Source organism: Staurois parvus, unplaced genomic scaffold (assembly GCF_062004578.1).
Source record: "Staurois parvus isolate SC_StPar_1 unplaced genomic scaffold, SC_StPar_1.0 ptg000218l, whole genome shotgun sequence".
NCBI lineage: Eukaryota > Metazoa > Chordata > Amphibia > Anura > Ranidae > Staurois > Staurois parvus.
In genome coordinates this window covers 3,953,443-3,973,036 of record NW_028318014.1, presented here as the reverse complement: position 1 = coordinate 3,973,036, position 19,594 = coordinate 3,953,443, and the positions used below count along the sequence as shown (strand labels likewise).

General features: G+C 40.6%; 1 protein-coding gene across 4 annotated transcripts in view; it reads right to left on the bottom strand.

The window, feature by feature from the left end:
* Positions 1-3,320: 3,320 nt before the first annotated feature.
* ERAP1 (endoplasmic reticulum aminopeptidase 1) overlaps positions 3,321-19,594 on the bottom strand; it is an 84,909-nt gene continuing 68,635 nt past the window's right edge. For all 4 annotated transcript variants that reach the window (XM_089679124.1, XM_089679127.1, XM_089679125.1 and 1 more), the window contains 7 exons: positions 16,469-16,652; positions 15,211-15,367; positions 14,927-15,111; positions 8,921-9,079; positions 6,101-6,241; positions 5,935-6,016; positions 3,321-3,580 (listed from right to left, as the gene is read on the bottom strand). In XM_089679124.1, the coding sequence (XP_089535250.1) occupies positions 3,437-3,580; positions 5,935-6,016; positions 6,101-6,241; positions 8,921-9,079; positions 14,927-15,111; positions 15,211-15,367; positions 16,469-16,652 (1,052 nt within the window). In that variant the 3' untranslated portion in view covers positions 3,321-3,436. The remainder of the gene's footprint in view (positions 3,581-5,934; positions 6,017-6,100; positions 6,242-8,920; positions 9,080-14,926; positions 15,112-15,210; positions 15,368-16,468; positions 16,653-19,594) is intronic.

Below are 19,594 nucleotides of genomic sequence, written 5' to 3'. Positions count from 1 at the left end.
TCTGGAAACTGTTTTCATATTATCTTAATGTAAAGCTTTTCTTTAATTCAATGACTGAAGGCGGCTACAGTATTCATGCGGCCAGTTTCAAATCATTGACCTTCGCCTTGTATTACTACATATAGCCCTACTGGGATTACTCCATATTACTGGATCTATCTCAATGGCAGGCATTTAAATGCATATTTTACAGTCTCTTTAATACTATAGATTTTATTCTGATCAATAACCATGCAAGACAACAATGCTCAGTAGGGCACTACAAACAAGAAAGGAAGAAGCAGTATGCTATATAGATAACAAAATCAGATTGTACTACAGACGCTTTCAGTCTCTAGAACCTTTGCATCCAAATGAAAGTAGGATGTATTCAGGTTGTTGTCCTAAAATATCAGTACCCAGTGCAAGTCTATGATGTGTTAGCATGAAATTAAGTCTCTCCAGTTAAGCCTGCCAAACACTGCTCAAATGTGGCAAATTCCTGCTAAATTGACCAAAATTCATCAGTCGATTGTCCTCTCAGCTCCACTCTGCTCAACAAAAGTTAATTTTGCAGTCAACTTTTGTTGAAAGAGCTTGGTGAAAATTGTCAGCCGAACAGTGACTACATCCATTCAGATATCAGAATGCAATAGTCGTCAGGGAAGGGTTCTTCATCAATGCTCTTTAACATGGATGAAGAAATCTATTAACATTTCTCTTATTCAGCACACAGGCTGAAAAAAAGAAATCTTTACATGTATAGCTTGTCTTACATTTGCAGTAAAATATGAGTAGTATGTAATAATAGACTAAGGGCTATGATGTACAAAAGTACAAATCAAAAAAATTCCTAAAATGTATTTTCCTTAACCTGCCAATAAAAAAAATACCCTAGTACAGGGGTGGGCAACTGTGGCCCTCCAGCTGTTGGTGAATTACAAGTCCCATCATGCCTCTGCCTTTGGGAGTCATGCTTGTAACTGTCAGTTTTCCAATGCCTCATGGGACTTGTAGTTCTACAACAGCTGGAGGGCCACAGTTGCCCACCCCTGCCCTAATATAAGCTTCTGTCTTGTTATTACAAACAGTCCTAACAGAATGCACATAATAGTATCACGAATGGCATCACAGTTTACCAAAGATGATGTCATTAAAGTGGAACTAAAGCCATTTTTTTTTTCATTTTTGTTAGAGAGAAGGGTTCTCATTGGTGCCTGTGTCCATGTTTTGAAGGGAGGTGACAAAGTTTAGCTGGTGTTCCACTTTAATACCACATTGAAGAATTAATTAGAGACATCAACCATTTGCATTATCAAAACAATGTTTTAAATATTTCCTTACCAGAAAAAAATCACTAACAAATTTGACAGTTTATTACACAGAAGACTCAATACACAGTGTTTGGTAGCTATAGGTGAGTTCTGTCACTCACTGTTTTTTCGTTTTTTCTTTGTTTTTTTTAATCTATGCATAAAACCACTATACATTTTTTTTAAGTTCTCTGATCTTAGCCTGAGTGATAGGAAAAAGAGGTGAGAGAAGGAAGGGGTCCAAATAAATGACTGACAGCAGGCAGTGGGCAAATTTTGTAGCCAATAGCAAGTTGTCTATTGCCTATGGAATCTGCCTGCTGCCAATCACAAGGGGGGTTTAGACATGATGGGGAGCTAGTTCTTCAGCTTACCCAGCGGACTTCTACAGAGGACACAGCGAAACACCGATCGCTGTACGGAGCCTCTGTGTGAGGTCCCGATCATGTGATCACTGATTGGCCAATCAGTGATCACATGAATAGTAGTAAACAAGATGTCACTTCTGACATCATTGCTTACTACGTGTGAAATCTGTGAATGATCACAGAGGTCACGTGGTACACGGTTATTCACAACAGCCTTGTACCATGTGACAAGCTGTGACCAATCGCAGCTCTTACAGTATTTCTCAATGGCTGAAAGAATGCAGCCAGAGAGAAAGAAATGATTGCTTTTACAGCCTTTATGGGTGTAAAAGCAATCAGTGTAAAAAAAAAAATCTTCATCACCCCCCCACAAGTAGTACAGTGTCACCATGGTGACACTGTACTGCTAGGGTAACAGTATGTTAAAAAAAAAACACAAATAATAATATAAAATAAAACTTTTTTTTAAATTATAATTTTTTGGTTATAAACTAATGTTTTTGTTTTTTTTACTAAAAAGATAAGTGAATAAATTTTGCTGAAGATTTATGAATAAAGATTTACTTGCAAAATGTTATAAGAAAAACACTTTTTTTCAAAATTTTTAGACATTTTCATTTACATAGCAAAAAAAATAAAAATCCCAGTGCTGAATAAATACCACCAAAATAAAGTTTTATCTGTCTAAAAAAAAAAGCTAAAAAATTCATATGGGTACAGTGTTGCATGACCGCGCAATTGTCATTCAAAGTGTGATAGCGCTGAAAGCTAAAAATTGTCCTGGACAGGAAGGGGGTAAAAGTGTCCGGACTTGAAGTGGCTCAAGTGGTTGTAAAGGTAAAAGATTTTTTTTTAGCTGAATGTATCCCCTGCAGCCCCCCCCCCCTAAATACTCACCTGAGCATGATCTCGTTCCAGCGCTGTGCATGTCTGCAGCAGCTCTTCTCCCCTTTCCTGGCTCTCACAGGCTTTGCTGAGAGTAGCGGAAGCCATCAACTCCTGCTGCTGTAGGTCGAAACCTGTCTGCATCTATTCAGACTCACAGCCCAATTTGGCCTTGCCCCCTGCAAACAGCTCGGCCTAGGAGCAAGCCCCCACAAGTGGGCCCCATAGGAAGCAGCTTCCTATGGGGGCACCCAGTGGGGAGGAGGAGCCAGGAACACTGGCAGGGAACCCGAGAAGTGGAGAATCGGGGCATGTTTGTTATTTTAATTAAAAGGGAAACTTTACAATCACTTTAATATACATAAAGGTTTTTAAAATAAGGGAATTTGTAAACTGAATACTGTCATTCTATGTATTAACAGCATACAGTTATACAATATATTTTTCAATCAGACATATCTTCGGTCTTCCTTATTGCACTCTGTCAGTAAGAATTTTCGCATGGAAAACCCTTGGGTAATCATTTTGATAGATTAATTTGACAGATGGCACCAAAGAGGCATCAAGCTGCTGGAAGAGTAAAGCAAAAAATGCTCAGTCAGGTACAATCAGTTGTCACAGAGGCACAGGGCTGAGTTACATACAACCAACTATTCCAATGAATAATGTCAAAAACATCACTTTATGATCATTCGGCCTTGGTCTGTCACAAAAGGACCTAAAATAACTCAGCTACATCCTTCGATCAGAGAAAAAAAATGTCAGTATTCCAAAATTCAGCAATTATAAAGATTGCTCTTTATTGTTCTACATAGCCCATATGTTTTTCATTACTTTTAAATCACCCCAAATGACAGACTTTATTAAACTAATTCCTTGATTAAACATTCATTAACTGTTATTCTCCAGCCACGTTTTAACACGATCTAAGTTTTTGTCCATCCACCGAATGTTCTCCTCAATAGTCTCTTTGGCTTGTTGAACACACCGCAGTTGAGAGCCATTTTCTTTCAACAAATCAAAAAATTCTGTCACCTGACAAACAAAAATAACAAGCAAGAAGTGTTAGGTCAAAATGCTAAAAGATACAGAAAATTAAGAGCGTTCACAAAAATCTAGCGAGCCAGAAAAAGGTGTATGAATTGACAATGGGAATACAAAGCTGTGTACATGACATGACATGTGAGTGACACTCTGGAATTATTTTATGTGGCATTAAAACAGTATTACATTATGGGAGATGTCCTCTGTTCTTTCTATATGTGGGGGTAAGCTGAGAAGAGTCCCATTTATACTGTCATTGAAGGGGTGCCTGTCATCAGCTCTCTGCTGTCATCTAGAGCATCGTTTTAGAATTACCATGCTTGGTTGACCTGTATTAATTTACGAGTCCATGGTATGAGGTGAGCGGCCATCCATATATATTTTTAGGTGGAGGAAAACTAAGTTAACCTCCCTAGCGGTATGATTATTTCAGATTTTTGGTGCTGAAAGCGGTACCATTTTTTTGCATGGAAATATGTAGTTTTTTTTATTGCAGGCCTGTAATTTAGGAATAACTCACTGAAATCTGTCCGAACAAGAGTCTAGTAAACATTCCGGATATGATAAAACTTGAAACACGAAATCATAAATTATAATTTAATAAATAATCATAAAAAAATAACAATATAATAATAATAAATTTAATTCAATAATATCAAACCAAAAACACTGACATTTGAAATATAGCGCCAAGTTCGCACATCGCTGAGCAAAGTCGCAAAATTGTTTTCAGTGTCTGATGATGAATTTCCCCGCGAATCATCACTCAATTCTGCAAGTGGTTCTGATTTACTATCGCTGTTCTCTAGCTGATCTAAACCCGCTTTTGACATAAAGGGATGCTTTTTGGACGCCATGGACATTTCTAAGTTTCCAGGCAGAAAGAACAGTCAAAATGCAGGCAGGGGACAGGACAGAGCAGTAGGGACAAAATGTATGTGAAATGCTTTGAAACAGCAATGTTTTACTATGTAATAATCGTTTAAAAAAAAAAGTAATTTTTTTAAATTTTCAAATTTGCCGCGGGTTCCGGCGCCCGTACGTCCCGACATCACAGGGACTGGAACACGGAAGCCAGATGCCGGCATCGGCCGGAGGAGATGGCCGGGGATGCTGCAGGGGACGCATTGCGGGAGCGAAGGACAAGGTAAGCGCTGCAGTGAATCCATTTGCAACGCTGCATGGTAAGCCCGAATGTAGCTGGGGGTTACCGCTTTTGGCACTCAAACTCTACCCCGAGCTACACTCGGGAATACCGCTAGGGAGGTTAAGGTGGAGCACTGTGTTTTTCAAACCCCCTGGTGCCAACCTGTGGCCTGAGGACCACATGCAGTCCTTTAGCATATAATTTGTGGCCCTCGTACCTCAGCAGCCTGTAGTGGGAACATTAATTAGGGTAATAGCATTGATCTGGCCTGACATCCCTAGCCGATGCTCCATCTTCTACCTTGTTTCTTCTGGGTGCCAGGCTGTGGCAGTCTTCATTGGCCAGTGCGGGATGAAGTCATTCCTGCACATGTGCAGGAGTGATGCCATCCCAGCACACAGGATCTGTGCTAGAATGTAAACTGAGCTGTGCTTGTGCCGCTCACTGTACATTCTAAAAAAGACCGAGAACAGTGAGGTAGGTTTATTTTACTGCAGAAGAGACAGTGAATGTAATAAACGGTTAACCTGCTGGCAGTCTTTAATGCTGAGACTTTAGTTCCACTTTAACTGGCCTACTCTGCAATATCAGATCCATCAGAAAAATGATTTAAAAGATTTTCAAAGAGAACAAATTAAAATACCCTATTCTAGTTGGCCCCCTCTTTGTAGTGATGTGTAAGGGTCCTGACTGTTCACAGCCCCTGTCGTCTACAGTACTCAGCAGACAAAGTCCAACCGGTGAAATACGGCACTTCTTGCAGAGAACCATTGTTTTTGAGGCTCTGCCGCAACACCAGAGCATACCAGTATTCGGGAAATAAAGCAAAACTTATTGTGAATTTTTTTTATCAGGGGAAGCTCATAAGCTGCATGAGGCTTCATTCATACAGGTATGACGGTGCATGTGGGGCTTTGTGTATTTAGGGCAGCCCAGTGTCATCACACTACAGTACATGGCAATATGTTAATATGCATTGAGGTGCAATTTAGCACACTTGCACTGGCTCGTGTGTTAGGGTGCTATATATGACAACATAGCGCACTTTAATACTCTGCTGGAACAAGTGCAATATTGCACACGTCCCGCATTGCATCAGGGGCCTTAGGGTCACAAATAAATGAGGCATTTCCATTTTTTTTGCACTGTAATTTTGATTATTAATGACAGCAAGGTAAAAATGAAAATATACTAGAACCTCTTCCAGCCAATCTCCTGTGGAAAAAAGACGCGTAATCCCAACGACCATATCACCAAGAGTGCGCGATCCAAGCTCAAACCTAGAATCAGGCAGAAGATGATTGTGTGAACATAGTAGAAATGCACAGATGAGACAATGTGTATTCATACTACAAGATTCTTACTTCTGAGTGAGCTCATCCCAATTCTTCTTTAGAAACTGCCAGGCCAGCAAATGACCGATTTGGTTCTTGCTCACCATGACAACCATATGAGGAAGTTCTTGTGTTTTTACAAGGTCTCCTTTCAAACTTTCGTCCATTAACCTAAAAAACATTTACAATACATTTTGGACAGAGTAGGGAAGAGTCAATACCACTGATCATTTTTTGTGTCACTGTTGTGTTCTGAAGTCACCAGAAGAAATGAGAGGAAATCTTCCCAAAGTGAGGGGGTTTCCATCTTAGGCAGTTGTCCCCAGAACATGTTTTCCCATTAGAAGAAAACCTTTCACCCCTTGCACTGGTGACAACTCGAAAATTTAGATTTCTCTTTACTTTTTTGTCTTGATAATGGTCACCAGGATAAATAGAAGGGTGAATCCCCCCCAGTGCGGACACAGATAGTAATAAGGCACTAAAAATAAATTAACTCTAAAAATAATTAAAAATGTTTTACTTACTCTCAAAATGCACCCTTGGGGCTAGTATACGTGGGCATTTGCTATTTGATTCTGACATTACTGTGTGAAGCATTCTGACAGATGTGAATGGCAATGTTTGATTTATCTGACTTGAATCCTATGTAACAGTGTATGCTACAAGTAACCTCAACCTGATCCTCAACTGCTGCTCAAGTGAAACTAAACTACTGTTATTGGCATGCCATTTTTTATTGTAGAAAAGACCCTGTGGAGGAGATTTACTAAAACTGGAGCATGCAGAATCTGGTGCAGCTCTGCATAGAAACTAATCAGCTTCCAAGTTTTATTGTCAAAGCTTACCTGAACAAGCTGAAGGTAGGAGCTGATTGACTACCATGCACAGATGTATTCGATTTTGAGTGCACCGGTTTTAGTAAATCTCCCCATGGAGTCTTTTCTGCAATACAATTTAAAAAGTCATCCTACTTGCCAACCAGTAATGTTGTTTCTAAATGTACATCTAACTGTGCATGTGCCACTCTGCATGTGCAGATTTCCAGCACCAGCTGGGTGGCAGTATGAATTAACTCTCATGCACATGTATGGGAGTTACATCATCCCTCACTGACCATTCAAGATGACTGAAGAGACTGGACCTGGAAGAAGACTGGGCAACAATGTCTAGCAACTAGGAACACCGTAGCTATTGCAGCATTGGAGGGGAGCACTTTGGCAGTTAGGTCTGCCATAATGTACAAACATGCTCTGCAAATAGACTTCACTATTCTCTATGGTGTTTGTCCACATCAGTGCAACATGGTGCAGAGCAATTTTTTTAAAAGATAAAGATGCTTCTTTTGGTGCAGCATACTGTATTTTTGGCCCTATAGACTTCAATGGGAGCACATGAAAAATACATGCATTTTTGGTGCATTTATGGCAGGGTTTGTGTTTAACAACCAGTCTCCTCCTACAAATAAAATGCATGAAGCATTAAAATGCACCATAAAAATGCATAAAATGCACTACTAAACATACTGAAAGATACCGGATTATGCAGCGGCACTAGGCTTACAGTCATATTTTTTCACTAACTTCACTTGGATTTATGTAGCAAAGACAAAGAAAAAACATAAAAGCAATATCTTCACATGTGCAGCTGGTTGGGATTCAGCTTTTTGTCAAACCTGTGTTGGGAATGTACTTTTTTCTGTGAGCGGGGGTATGTGTTTATGTAAGTATGGGTGTCTTTGTACAGACACATCCTGTAACTGTCCTTAAAAAAAAAAAAAAAGTTTACCATCAGCAAAAAGCGAACTACAAGATAATTAACTAATCCAGAAATATAGGCAGCTACAAATATAGGCAAATCTTGATATTTAATATAGATTTCTCAGCTCTCAGGAAGAGACATCCAGCTTACTCCCGATCCCCTTTACCTTCCCTGAAAATGTTAAGCTGGGCCCTGACCCCCCTGCCTTCACAGTCTTCTTGCTAGTTCTTTAATGTGATAGGTGATCTCCCTGACACTCAGGTTGGTTCAAGAGAAAGGGTCCTTTCACAGAAGCATTCCGTTTTTTTTTTTCATCAGTTCAGTCACGTTTTTTCCAAGAAAAAACGGATCAGTTCACATCCGTTTTTCATCAGTTTACATCCATGGTTTTTTTTTTACATCCTTTACCAATGCAAAAATGGATCATTGGTCTGTTTACATCTATTTTTTGTCCATTGTTTTTTTTGTCCGTTTACATCCGTTTTGACAGATGTTAATGGATCTGGATATTAACGGATGTAAACGGATGATCAACCGTTTACATCCACTAGTCCATAGAAATACATATATAGTTTATATAGCACGTGTCACTTTCTATACACATAGTGTGTACACTTGTCACCAGTTTTAGCGACTGGGTGGCAGACTGATAGTTTGCTTGGTTTGAACACAATTTTATACATTTGAGCACTAGTCACTTTTATAAAAAGTTATATATTTTGCAATTATATTTATTTAGTATTAACATGTTTAGTACCCTCATTGCTGAGCGCTTCATCCATTTTTAGATATCATTTTGTCCCGTGGTATAGGGTTTAGATGATAGCAGCTGGCTTTGTGTAGTTACTCTGTGGAGCACAGGAGGACTTCCTTTTTACATTTCATAGAAATACATGGATGTCCATTTTTCATCCGTAAACGGACAGATGAAAAACAGACATATGGAACGGCCGTGTGAAAGAGCCCAAAGAGCCAAACTTGACTTCTTTTTAAAAATCAAGCTCCCTTGTATCAGGTTTTATAAGTGCGGTCTTCTAGTTTTCACTAGTTTGTGACTGCATTGTGCTGCATTAGTTCTCTGGTCATTACCATTGTAGCTTGTCCTTATCCTGAGTAAGAGTCAAGGCATATTCAATCAGATGCATTTCACCAGTTGGATAGGTTTTATATTTCTCAAACAAGAAGTCCCATCCCTCAGGTGTCTGGGCTCCGATGGCATAGACAGCCACAACAATATCACGTGGCAGACTAAGAAAAGAAACATTACAGTACAAAGTTAAAAAACATTGGAAAAGTGCAAAGTTTTTTCATCAAATGGTCATTATTAAATTAATAGTGACATTATAGGATGTGGCTTATAGAATAGCTATTTAAAGTAATGTGTGCATGAATACCAGCAGTGACATTTTATGACCTATGTAAGTATGTATATTCTATACCTTGCTGATCCTTGTGAATTTTCTTAATTAAACTCTCTCTGATGCAGAGGAGGGGTGGTGATGTCACAGTCCCCACTTCATCCAATCACAGAACCTTTTAAATTCATTGAGAAAGGCATTCTCTGAATGGTGCCAGTGCTGAGTGAGCGACCCCCTGTGCTTACTATGTACAGTAGCAGGACAGGCACTCAGCACGGGATCCAGAAGACAGAGGATTACTGAAGTAGCTGTGGCTACTCCACTTCCACAGGGACCAGCCAGGTATGCAATATGCATACCTGGAATTCAATTTTAAAGGAGTTCCATGCTTACAGCATATACAGTAGTTTAAGTCTATAACAGCATTTTAATAGCAATACAAATAGTTATTTTTGACAACCCCATATAAACCGATTTGAAAAATCTCCTTTTATGTTGTGAGTTCTGTCTGTCTGCTGGCCACAACTTCCTGGATTTCCTGCATGCTTTGCAGTTTCTCCTCTGCTGTTTACTTACAATCTCTAAGGACTACATATCCCATGATACCTTGCTGCCTGCAAGCAGTGATTTCTGTACTGACTCCGCCTCCTGAAACTCCTCCTCTGAGCACCTTTGCAGTTCAGAAGGCAGGCTCTGTGAAATGTGTGACACAGCAGCGCCTACTCACAGGGCATAGTGAATACGTGCCATAGAATTCAAGCAGCTATGTGTGGGGATCTTCACAAAGTAAGTTTACAGATTTCAAGATCATTCAGATTAATATGAGTGGACTAGCGTAGAAATAATTGAAATGCAATGTGGAAATGAATATATGATTTTACATTTGGAACAAAGATACACTTTAAGCCTCTAAGACATTTATAGGAGTCAAACCTCTCACTACTCTGTACTACTCATGCTGCCACTGGGACCTGTCAGCTGAAGCTCTGCTCTGAAAGAAGGACCCGACCACAATAACCAGAATGCACCAAGTTGCAAGATTAAATAGCTATTTTGTATTTAGAATAACTCTAGTAGTTTAAAATAAAAAAAATCATGGTCATACTCGAAAATGTGTATTTTTTCTGTGATGTACTTCATGGGAGAAGGGGCGTTCAACAGAAAATAGAATTCATGAATGGATGATGTCCATTTTGATGTGGTGCAGTTGTCCTGTCCCCTTAGCAGAAAAACACCCCCAAAGCAGAATGTTTCCACCACCATGTTTGAACTCAACAAGAGATCTAAGGGTTCGTTCACATAATAGCACATGCATTAGCCGAAGCATATTTTTATACTACATTGTGCTGCAATGTAAAGTGTTGCAGCGCATTGTTTTACTCTTTTTTTCTTCTTTTTGGACTTCTGTACCTTTACCATTCTCTGCAGCACATGGCAACATAAGGCTATGTGCAAAAATACATCCTCTTTGATTATTTTTAACACACACCAACGCAGAGCACTGGTTTTAAGGTACTCCACAGAAAAAAGGATATTTACCTTGTCCTTATGTTGAGATTACATTGGGCTATGCCACTCAGCACTGCTTGTGTAAATGAGCCCTTAAAGAATAATTACCACTTTATTTTTTGTACATTATTGACTTCCTGATAGGACAAAGTACATGTAGGACAGCGGTCACTAAATGGTGGACCACGGTCCGCGAACGACCCCAGCAGCACTGCCGCCCAGACCACCAGCTCGCAATGACAGATCCGCCGCTGAGCAGGGCGAGCGTCATGGCAACATGACATCACAAGTGCGCCCCGCACCTTTCAGCTCACTATCTCTCCGGCTCCCCCTCCCTGCCTATACAAAAGCGTCCAGCAAGAACCCCGGCACAGCTTCTGCCTGCCCTCAAGGTAGGGTGTATTCTTACAGGGGCACTCTGATGGGCACATTCAATGTTAAGGGGCACTCTGATGGGTACAGCATAGAATGTACCCATCAGAGTGCCCCTTAATAGAAATGTGCCCATGAGAGTGCCCCTTAACATAAAATGTGCCCATCAGAGTGCCCATTAAAATAAATGTGCTCATCAGAGTGCCCCTTAATAAAAATGTGCCAATCAGAGTGCCCCTTAACATAAAATGTGCCCATCAGAGTGCCCCTTAATAGAAATGTGCTCATAAGAGTGCCCCTTAACATAAAATGTGCCCATCAGAGTGCCCCTTAACATAAAATGTGGCCATCAGCATGCTCCTTATTTTAGGTTAAGGGACACTCTGATGGGCACATTTTACATTTAGGGGCACTCCGATGGGCACATTGAATGTTAAGGAGCACTCTGATGGGCACAACATAGAATGTGCCCATCAGAGTGCCCCTTAACATAAAATGTGTTCATCAGAGTGCCCCTTATTATAAATGTGCTCATCAGAGTGCCCCTTAACATAAAATATGCCCATCAGCATGCCCCTTATTGTATGTTCAGAGGCACTCTGACGGGCACATTTTATGTTAAGGGGCACTCTGATGGGCACATTTTATGTTAAGGGGCACTCTGATGGGCACATTTTATGTTAAGGGGCACTCTGATGGGCACATTTCTAATAAGGGACACTCTGAATAGCACATTTTATGTTAAAGGGAACTCTGATGGGCCCATTTTATGTTAAGGGGTACAAATGGGCACGTACTGTGGAAAGGGGCACTCTGATGGGGAATACGATGTAAAGGGGCACTCTGATGGGGAAATATGATAGAAAGGGGTACTTTGAGTGTAAGGGGCACTCTGACGGGAATACCTGATGTAAGGTGGCAATGTGATGGGGATACCTGATGTAAAGGGGCACGCTGATGGGCACACCTGATGTGATGGGAATACATGATGTAAAGTTGCACTCTGATGGCGACACTTAATGTAAGGGGCATACTGATGGGCACACCCTATTCGGACCTCGGCCAGAAGAAAATTTTAGTGACCGGACCTCCTTGAATTTTAATTCAATACCCCTAGGTGCTCTGCAACACTAGCTGTGATGTCGGCCAAGGCGCTCTCTATCCCTTGGCACACAGTTGCCCGTCACCACAGCCGGCAAGGACACAGATGCTTCAATAGCGAGTATATGTCTCCAGCTCCCAGCACTTGCGAGTAGACATGTGCGATTTGTTTTGTTACGAATCGAAATGAACTTCAACAAATCCAAAATAAATTGGAATTACTCTTTCAGATGTAATTTTGGTTAGACTATGTTACTTTTCTCAATGCTTCTAAGCGTTTATAATGATATGACCAACACTCCATTACATCTTGCCCTTAGAGATACCTTCAAGAACGGAATTCTTTTGCTTTAAAAGCAGTGTGAACAAAGAAAAAGGTTACAAACCACTGTAAAAAAAGCCATTCCCCAAATACTTTATTAGATTACCCTTACAAGGCACAACTTGATTGAAAAATGAAGCATTCCTGAATGCTGTAGAGACTGAGCATTAGGTTTGAGTTGGAGAGCAGCTTTCACTTCAATCACACAACTCAAAATGGTTATTATTCTATAGTCTAGTCTTGTGCCTCACTAACCCCACTACTAACAATGGGGGATGGAAGAGGTAAGGTACATGAACGCTGGCAGTTTGGTCCATCGGCCTCAAATTCCAGTATTTTTGGGTGCCAAGAGGCACAGGGAGGCTCAAAGGACAGAGCAGTGCTTGCATTTAGTATACATTCGGGGACATTTGTCCCAGATGTGCATATGGCCCTAAATGCAAGAGCTGCTCAGTACAGTGTCCAACTGTTGCATATTTCAGCTTATCCAAGATTTTGACAGGCTGCTGGCAGCAGGGCTGGACACAGTGCCTTTGCCTCCTTTGGGCCCGAATACACTAGGATTTGACACTGTGTGTCCTTGTGCATATGGCAAGGTCAAGGCTTCACATGGCTTTAACAGGGTATATTCTAATACCCAACTAAATCACTGCATTGCCACAGCAGCTAAACCCAATGTACTCAACAACTCAATGTGCTACAATCATTATTATCTTAGTAGTACAGTGAAGGAAATAAGTATTTCATCCCCTTCTGATTTTGAATGCTTGCCCACTCACAAAGAAATGATCAGTCTAAAAATCGAATGGTAGGTGTATTGTAACACTCAGAGGAAGAATAGCAAGAAAAAATTTAAAAGAAATGATGTCTAACAAATAATGCACTGATTTGGATGTTCATGAGGGAAATAAGTATTTGATCCCATATCATTCAGCATGATTTCTGGCTACCAGGTGTCTTTCATACAGGTATCAAGCTGAGATTAGAAGCTGTCTCTTAAACGGAGTGCTGCTAATCTAATTTTGTTACCTGTATAACAGACACCTATCCACAGGAGCAATCAAACAATCAGATTCCAAACTCTCCACCATGGCAAAGACCAAAGAGCTGTCCAAGGATGTCAGGGACAAGATTGTAGACCTACACAAGGCTGGACTGAGCTACCAAACTATTGCCAAGAAGCTTGGTGAGAAGGTGATAACAGTTGGTGAAATCATTCACAAATGGAAGAAAAACAAAACAACTGTCAGTCTCCCTAGGTCTGGTGCACCATGCAAGATCTCACCTCGTGGAGTGTCAATGATCATGAGAACAGTGAGGAATCATCCCATAACTACACGTGAGGATCTTGTCAATGATCTCCAGGCAGCTGGGACCACAGTCACCAAGAAAACAATTGGTAACACACTACACCGACAAGGATTGAAATCCTGCAGTGCCCGCAAGGTCCCTCTGCTCAAGAAAGCAAATGTCCAAGCCCGTCTGAAGTTTGCCACTGAACATCTGAATGATGCAGAGGAGGACTGGTTGAAAGTGTTGTGGTCAGATGAGACCAAAATCAAGCTCTTTGGCATCAACTCAACTCGCCGTGTTTGGAGGAGGAGGAATGCTGCCTATGACCCCAAGAACACCATCCCAACTGTCAAACATGGTGGTGGAAACATTCTGCTTTGGGGGTGTTTTTCTGCTAAGGGGACAGGACAACTGCACAGCATCAAAGGGACGATGGACGGGGCAATGTACCGTCAAATCTTGGGTGAGAACCTTCTTGCCTCAGCCAGGGTATTGAAAATGGGTCATGGATGGGTGTTCCAGCATGACAATGACCCAAAACACACGGCCAAGGCAACAAAGGAGTGGCTCAAGAAGAAGCACATTAAGGTCCTGGAGTGGCCTAGCCAGTCTCCAGACCTTAATCCGATTGAAAATCTGTGGAGGGAGCTGAAAGTTTGAGTTGCCAAACGTCAGCCACCAAACCTTAATGACTTGGAGAGGATCTGCCAAGAGGAGTGGGCCAAAATCCCTCCTGAGGTGTGTGCAAACCTGGTGGCCAACTACAGGAAACGTCTGACCTCTGTCATTGCCAACAAGGGATTTGCCACCAAGTACTAAGTCATGTTTTGTGAAGAGGATCAAATACTTATTTCCCTCATGAACATGCAAATCAGTACATAATTTGTTAGACATGCATTTCTTTTGAATTTTTGTTGCTATTCTGTCTCTCAGTGTTACAATACACCTACCAATTGATTTTTAGACCGATCATTTCTTTGTGAGTGGGCAAACATTCAAAATCAGCAGGGGATCAAATACTTATTTCCTTCACTGTATATGGCTTGATTACTGTCTTTATAAATGAGAAAAGAACCAACTAATGTGAATGAATATTATTCTACAAGAAACAGAAAAAATTAATTTGTACATATGACAGACCTCATGGTACCATTGGATTCCTGCCATTTAGTGAAATAATCCTTGGCCTTCTCTACACATGGCTGGTACTTGCGGAAACATGCGAAGAGTAGTAGGGAGCTGCGAAGCATCCTCTGTGATACTGTGCCATCATCTGTCCAGGATTGAATGTCAATGAGATCACGCAAAAGATTTAATATATAAGCCTACAGGAAGGGAACAATGCAAACGTATATCAGTAAGAATAACCTTGCAACAAACACAACATTTTATAGAACGTATTGTCTTTCTTTTCCTGGGTTTACCTTCATTTGCTCTTCAATCTCCTTCATGTCTCTCTTTTCCATCAGTTTATATATAGGGATCAGCTCGTCCATCCCCTGGAAGACTGGCATGATCTTATCCTCCTTTCTCAGATATGTGGTCAGACTAAGAGCTTTGTCAATTGGTAGAAGTCCAATACTGAGTAAGAAGAGAAATATTACAGTAATATTTACTCAGCGGTGGTACAGGTTTACTAATGGTCCAAAGTATATGACATCACTACATTAACGTTTAATGTATTACCAACAATATTTCTTAACATGCAGCTAGAACTCTTCTTTTACAGTTCTAAATTATTACTACCATTCAAAGACCTGTTGTCGTGTACCTATAGATTTGCCCCACAACAGTCTGCTGATGTCTGCGATTACAGGAAGGAACAAAGTGAATGACCAAATTCCTACAATCTTACTAGCTGAACAGCCCTAAAAGGGGTAAACAGGTAAAGGCAATGGACCAAATTTCAAATACTCGAGAATGAAAATATCTGCATTGTCAGCAGCAGCTGATTAGATTTGTAAATTTTACTTTCTTGATATGATGTGATTGGCTGCCAGTTGCAACATATCTGATTTTCTCCAGCGTTTGATGTCAGTGTCTCTACCTCTTTTTTACAGTAGAGTTGTCCATAAGCAGATCAAAATTTGGCCGGGTCATCAGGGGCCGCAGAATTTGAATCAATATGTGGCCATCCCTATCGCATGAACAAGTTGAAAAACTTTTGTCGATCAGCGGCTGCAGCCACTGATCAGTGTATTCTGACAACCACAATCCACCCTCTGGCAGAACAAAGCAAATGTATAGCTACCACATTTACCTAGATCCTTATTTACCCTTTAAGATGGTCTCCTCTGCATGCTATACCTTTTCAGATTAGGCTTTTAAGTTATTTTTCTTGATGATACTAGGTTTGTAGTGCAATAGTTTGTTTTAAAGTCCTGCAATGGGCCCGCTAACAAAAATATTCATCATTTTCTAAGAAGCCCCTATTAAAATCAGGTCCTTCGGCTCATTAAAACCATGACACAGGCTCATCTTTGTCTTGTCCATGCATGCACACTACAGAGGAAATGTCTGCACAGACATCACATACATGAAATGAATCAACCATCAAATCAGCAGGAATCAGAAATGGGTATCAGCTAGTATTGTACATTGTACAATTTAATCAAACAAATTTTAACCAGCATAATCACTTTTTATAACTGGATGCATATGAGCGTCTAGACTGTCATTTACCTGACAAGCTGGAAAGCATTGTTGATTAGGCTGGCACGGTCATTGCTGCTCAAAGCTGTATGGTTTTCCTGCAAGAGTTTTATCAACGCATCCCATCCATCACCTTCATAATGAACAATATAGTAGCCATTCATTCCTACATTGAATTTTATCCACTCTGCCTCTTCTTCCAAGAACAGCACATCTACAAAGCAAATGCAATCCAGTTCATTAAAAGGAATGTATAGTTCACTGTAGAATTATAATAGCTACTTTCATTACATTGTCTTTAGCTAATGGACTTCGATTATGGTTGTTGGATAATAAATGAGAACACTGGTCTCTATCTTTTCCCTAATGACAGGACCCCACTAGCTAGAATTTGTATATAATATTTAAAGTGGGGCCATCATAAACCAATCCAACTTGAGGGCAAGATTTACCTTGCCCCGCTCATATATCTGTCACAGATTTGCGGACAACAGGTGGACTTGAGCAACACCCAAGGCTGCCAAACCAAAAACAAGAGAGTCGGGTGAGAACAGACCATCAGTCAATAGGACTGCAGGTAACAGTTCATAACAAGGTACTGTAGAAGTAGTCTACATGTTTGTAGGGCTACAAGGTAACAACTCAGCTTTACATCTTATCTGTGACAATATTATATACTGTACAGCATGCTGTATTTAGGCATTGCAACATGGGAACACGACTGAACAACACAAGAGTGTCAATGGCAATTCCCATTCCCAATACACACAGCTATGTGTTTAAAATTGCAACTATAAGGACAATAAAAGTGGTTCCAAAAAAGAAAAAACTCTTGGTGATGCCAATTTTTTAATTTGTTATTTAATATAGTTTGTATAACTCTGGCACCGGCCTGGTCACTGAGTGCATCTGGTATGTCCTCCTATGGGCTATGCAGCATGTAATGTATAAACTCAATATTTCATGATAACTTAAAAAAAAATACAACCTGCATGACAAACACCATAATATTCTAGGTATGGGTTATCACTTCTGTGTTAAATTATCTGTTGGTGCTAGACTGGGAAAATGTCAGATTTAGATATGCCATCCTCTGCCATGGAGTCTATTTTCTCCCAGTGCACTAGGAAATATTTGGATATTCCTAATGGATTGTTCAACATGTAAAATGAATTGAGGTGCAAAGTGTTGAGGCAAGCTGGGTCAGCACGACAGCTAGGAAACCAGCTTTAAAGAGAACCTGTAAGTAAAACATGCTAAAACACAGGCAGATATAAAAGACACAAATGGATGCAGCTCTGTAGTCATTAGTACATACAGAGATTTGTTGTTTTTTTTTTTTATTAATGCAAGTATTGTAAGCATCTGAATTTGATCTAGTATCAGTCTCCTGAAGACTCTGCACAACAATGCTCTAGTGTAATAGGAAGAAGCAGTACAAGAAGTCAACCAATCCATGTGCTGACAAGAACCATGTTGACAAGGGAGCAGAGAAAAACCCGAGTGACAGAGAGATAATCACTGTACTGCTTTTCCTTTCAATGTCCAGTCACAGGTTGGGTCAGGTCTATAAATGGAAAAACAGCAGCGCTAATCTGAGTGTAGTATTTAAACAGCTTGGTTTAATCAATGCAATAAAAAGACTCACAAGAAATGAATTATAACTTGCAATGAATACAAATGGCTTCTCAGACTAAGGCCGCCTTGGGTACTGTAAGCGTGGAGGTCCACAGATCGTTTGGCCGCACTGGTGGTGTCCAGGATTCCAAGAGATCTGAAGCCGACAGCCATGACGTCACTGGAAGTGGGAAGCAGGATCACTGATTAGCGTGCGTTTGGAGCATGCGCACTCCTTCCTCAGGCCATAAGATGTTGAGCACAGGACCAATCAGCATTGTCCAGACAGAGGGTCAGGGGTCATGCAGCCTCACAGGACAGTCAGAGGAGAACAAAAACTCCTCCTACAAGATTAACCAATGCTCAGCTGGACACTGATAGAAGTCACAAGACTGCTCTAACTGCTGATGGGAAAAGGACCCTTATGGTCTGTCACACAAACAGCCCTTTCCCCCTTTTTAATGAAATCGTCCTTTTTTATGAAAATTTATTTTTTGAAAATACCTTTTGTGACATCATCTTTTATATGAAAACTTATATTTATGTGCAGACCAGGTGGTCTGTGTAGTCCGCCCGCCTGAGTTGCCCTTATAAGCCACACTCAAAATGGCTAATCTTAGGGTCTGAGGAAGGAGTGTGCATGCTCTGAACACACGCCAATCAGAGATCCTGCTCCCGAATTCAGCTTCCAGTGACATCACGGTTGTCGGCTTCGGATCTCTTGGAGTCCTGGACGCCACCAGTGTGGCCGAATGATCTGCAGACCTCTATGCTCACAGTACTCAAGGTGTACTTAGTCTGAGAAGCTATTTGTATTCATGGCGAGTTCTAATTCATTTCTTGTAAGTCTTTTATTGCATTGATTAAACCAAGCTGTTTAAATACTACACTCAGATTAGCGCTGCTGTTTTTTCCATTTGTATCCATTTCCACAGAGAAGCCTCATCTCTCACAGCTGGCAGCTATCTACCTTACAGCCCTTATGGACTTTCATATAGACTTTTATGTATGAATTATGAACTAATTGTCTTGTTGGAATATTCTTTTACCAGTGTCCCCTATAATATGCTTTAACTACTTTGTCCTAATTTGTGCTTTGCTTCATCTGATCCCACACATCCTGTGATTGCATTCCGGTGTTGCCCAGGACTGTGTTCCAGCGCTCCCCACATTTCCCTCTCTCATCCGCACTGGGTCAGGTCTATGGCAGCCTGAACTCCGTGAAATTGGGTTGAATAATGCTGCCCATCAGACTAAGTGGCAGAAAAGAAATACTGTGAGGGATAGCTTTGTCTGGAGTATGGGTTGATATTGATTGAATATTACAGAAAATGTTGCTTTTTATCTTTTTATTATTATTTTATTATTTTTCCCTAGGGTTCTGCTTTACAATAAGCCAGAGAATTTAAAATGCCTTAAAAACCTTCAAATGAAAAATGACTGTATAACAACTATATAATGATACTGATGCCTTTTGGAAACAGATGTATTTTAGGTTAAAAGCTGCAGTACAGCCACCCATCTATCACCTCAGCTAAA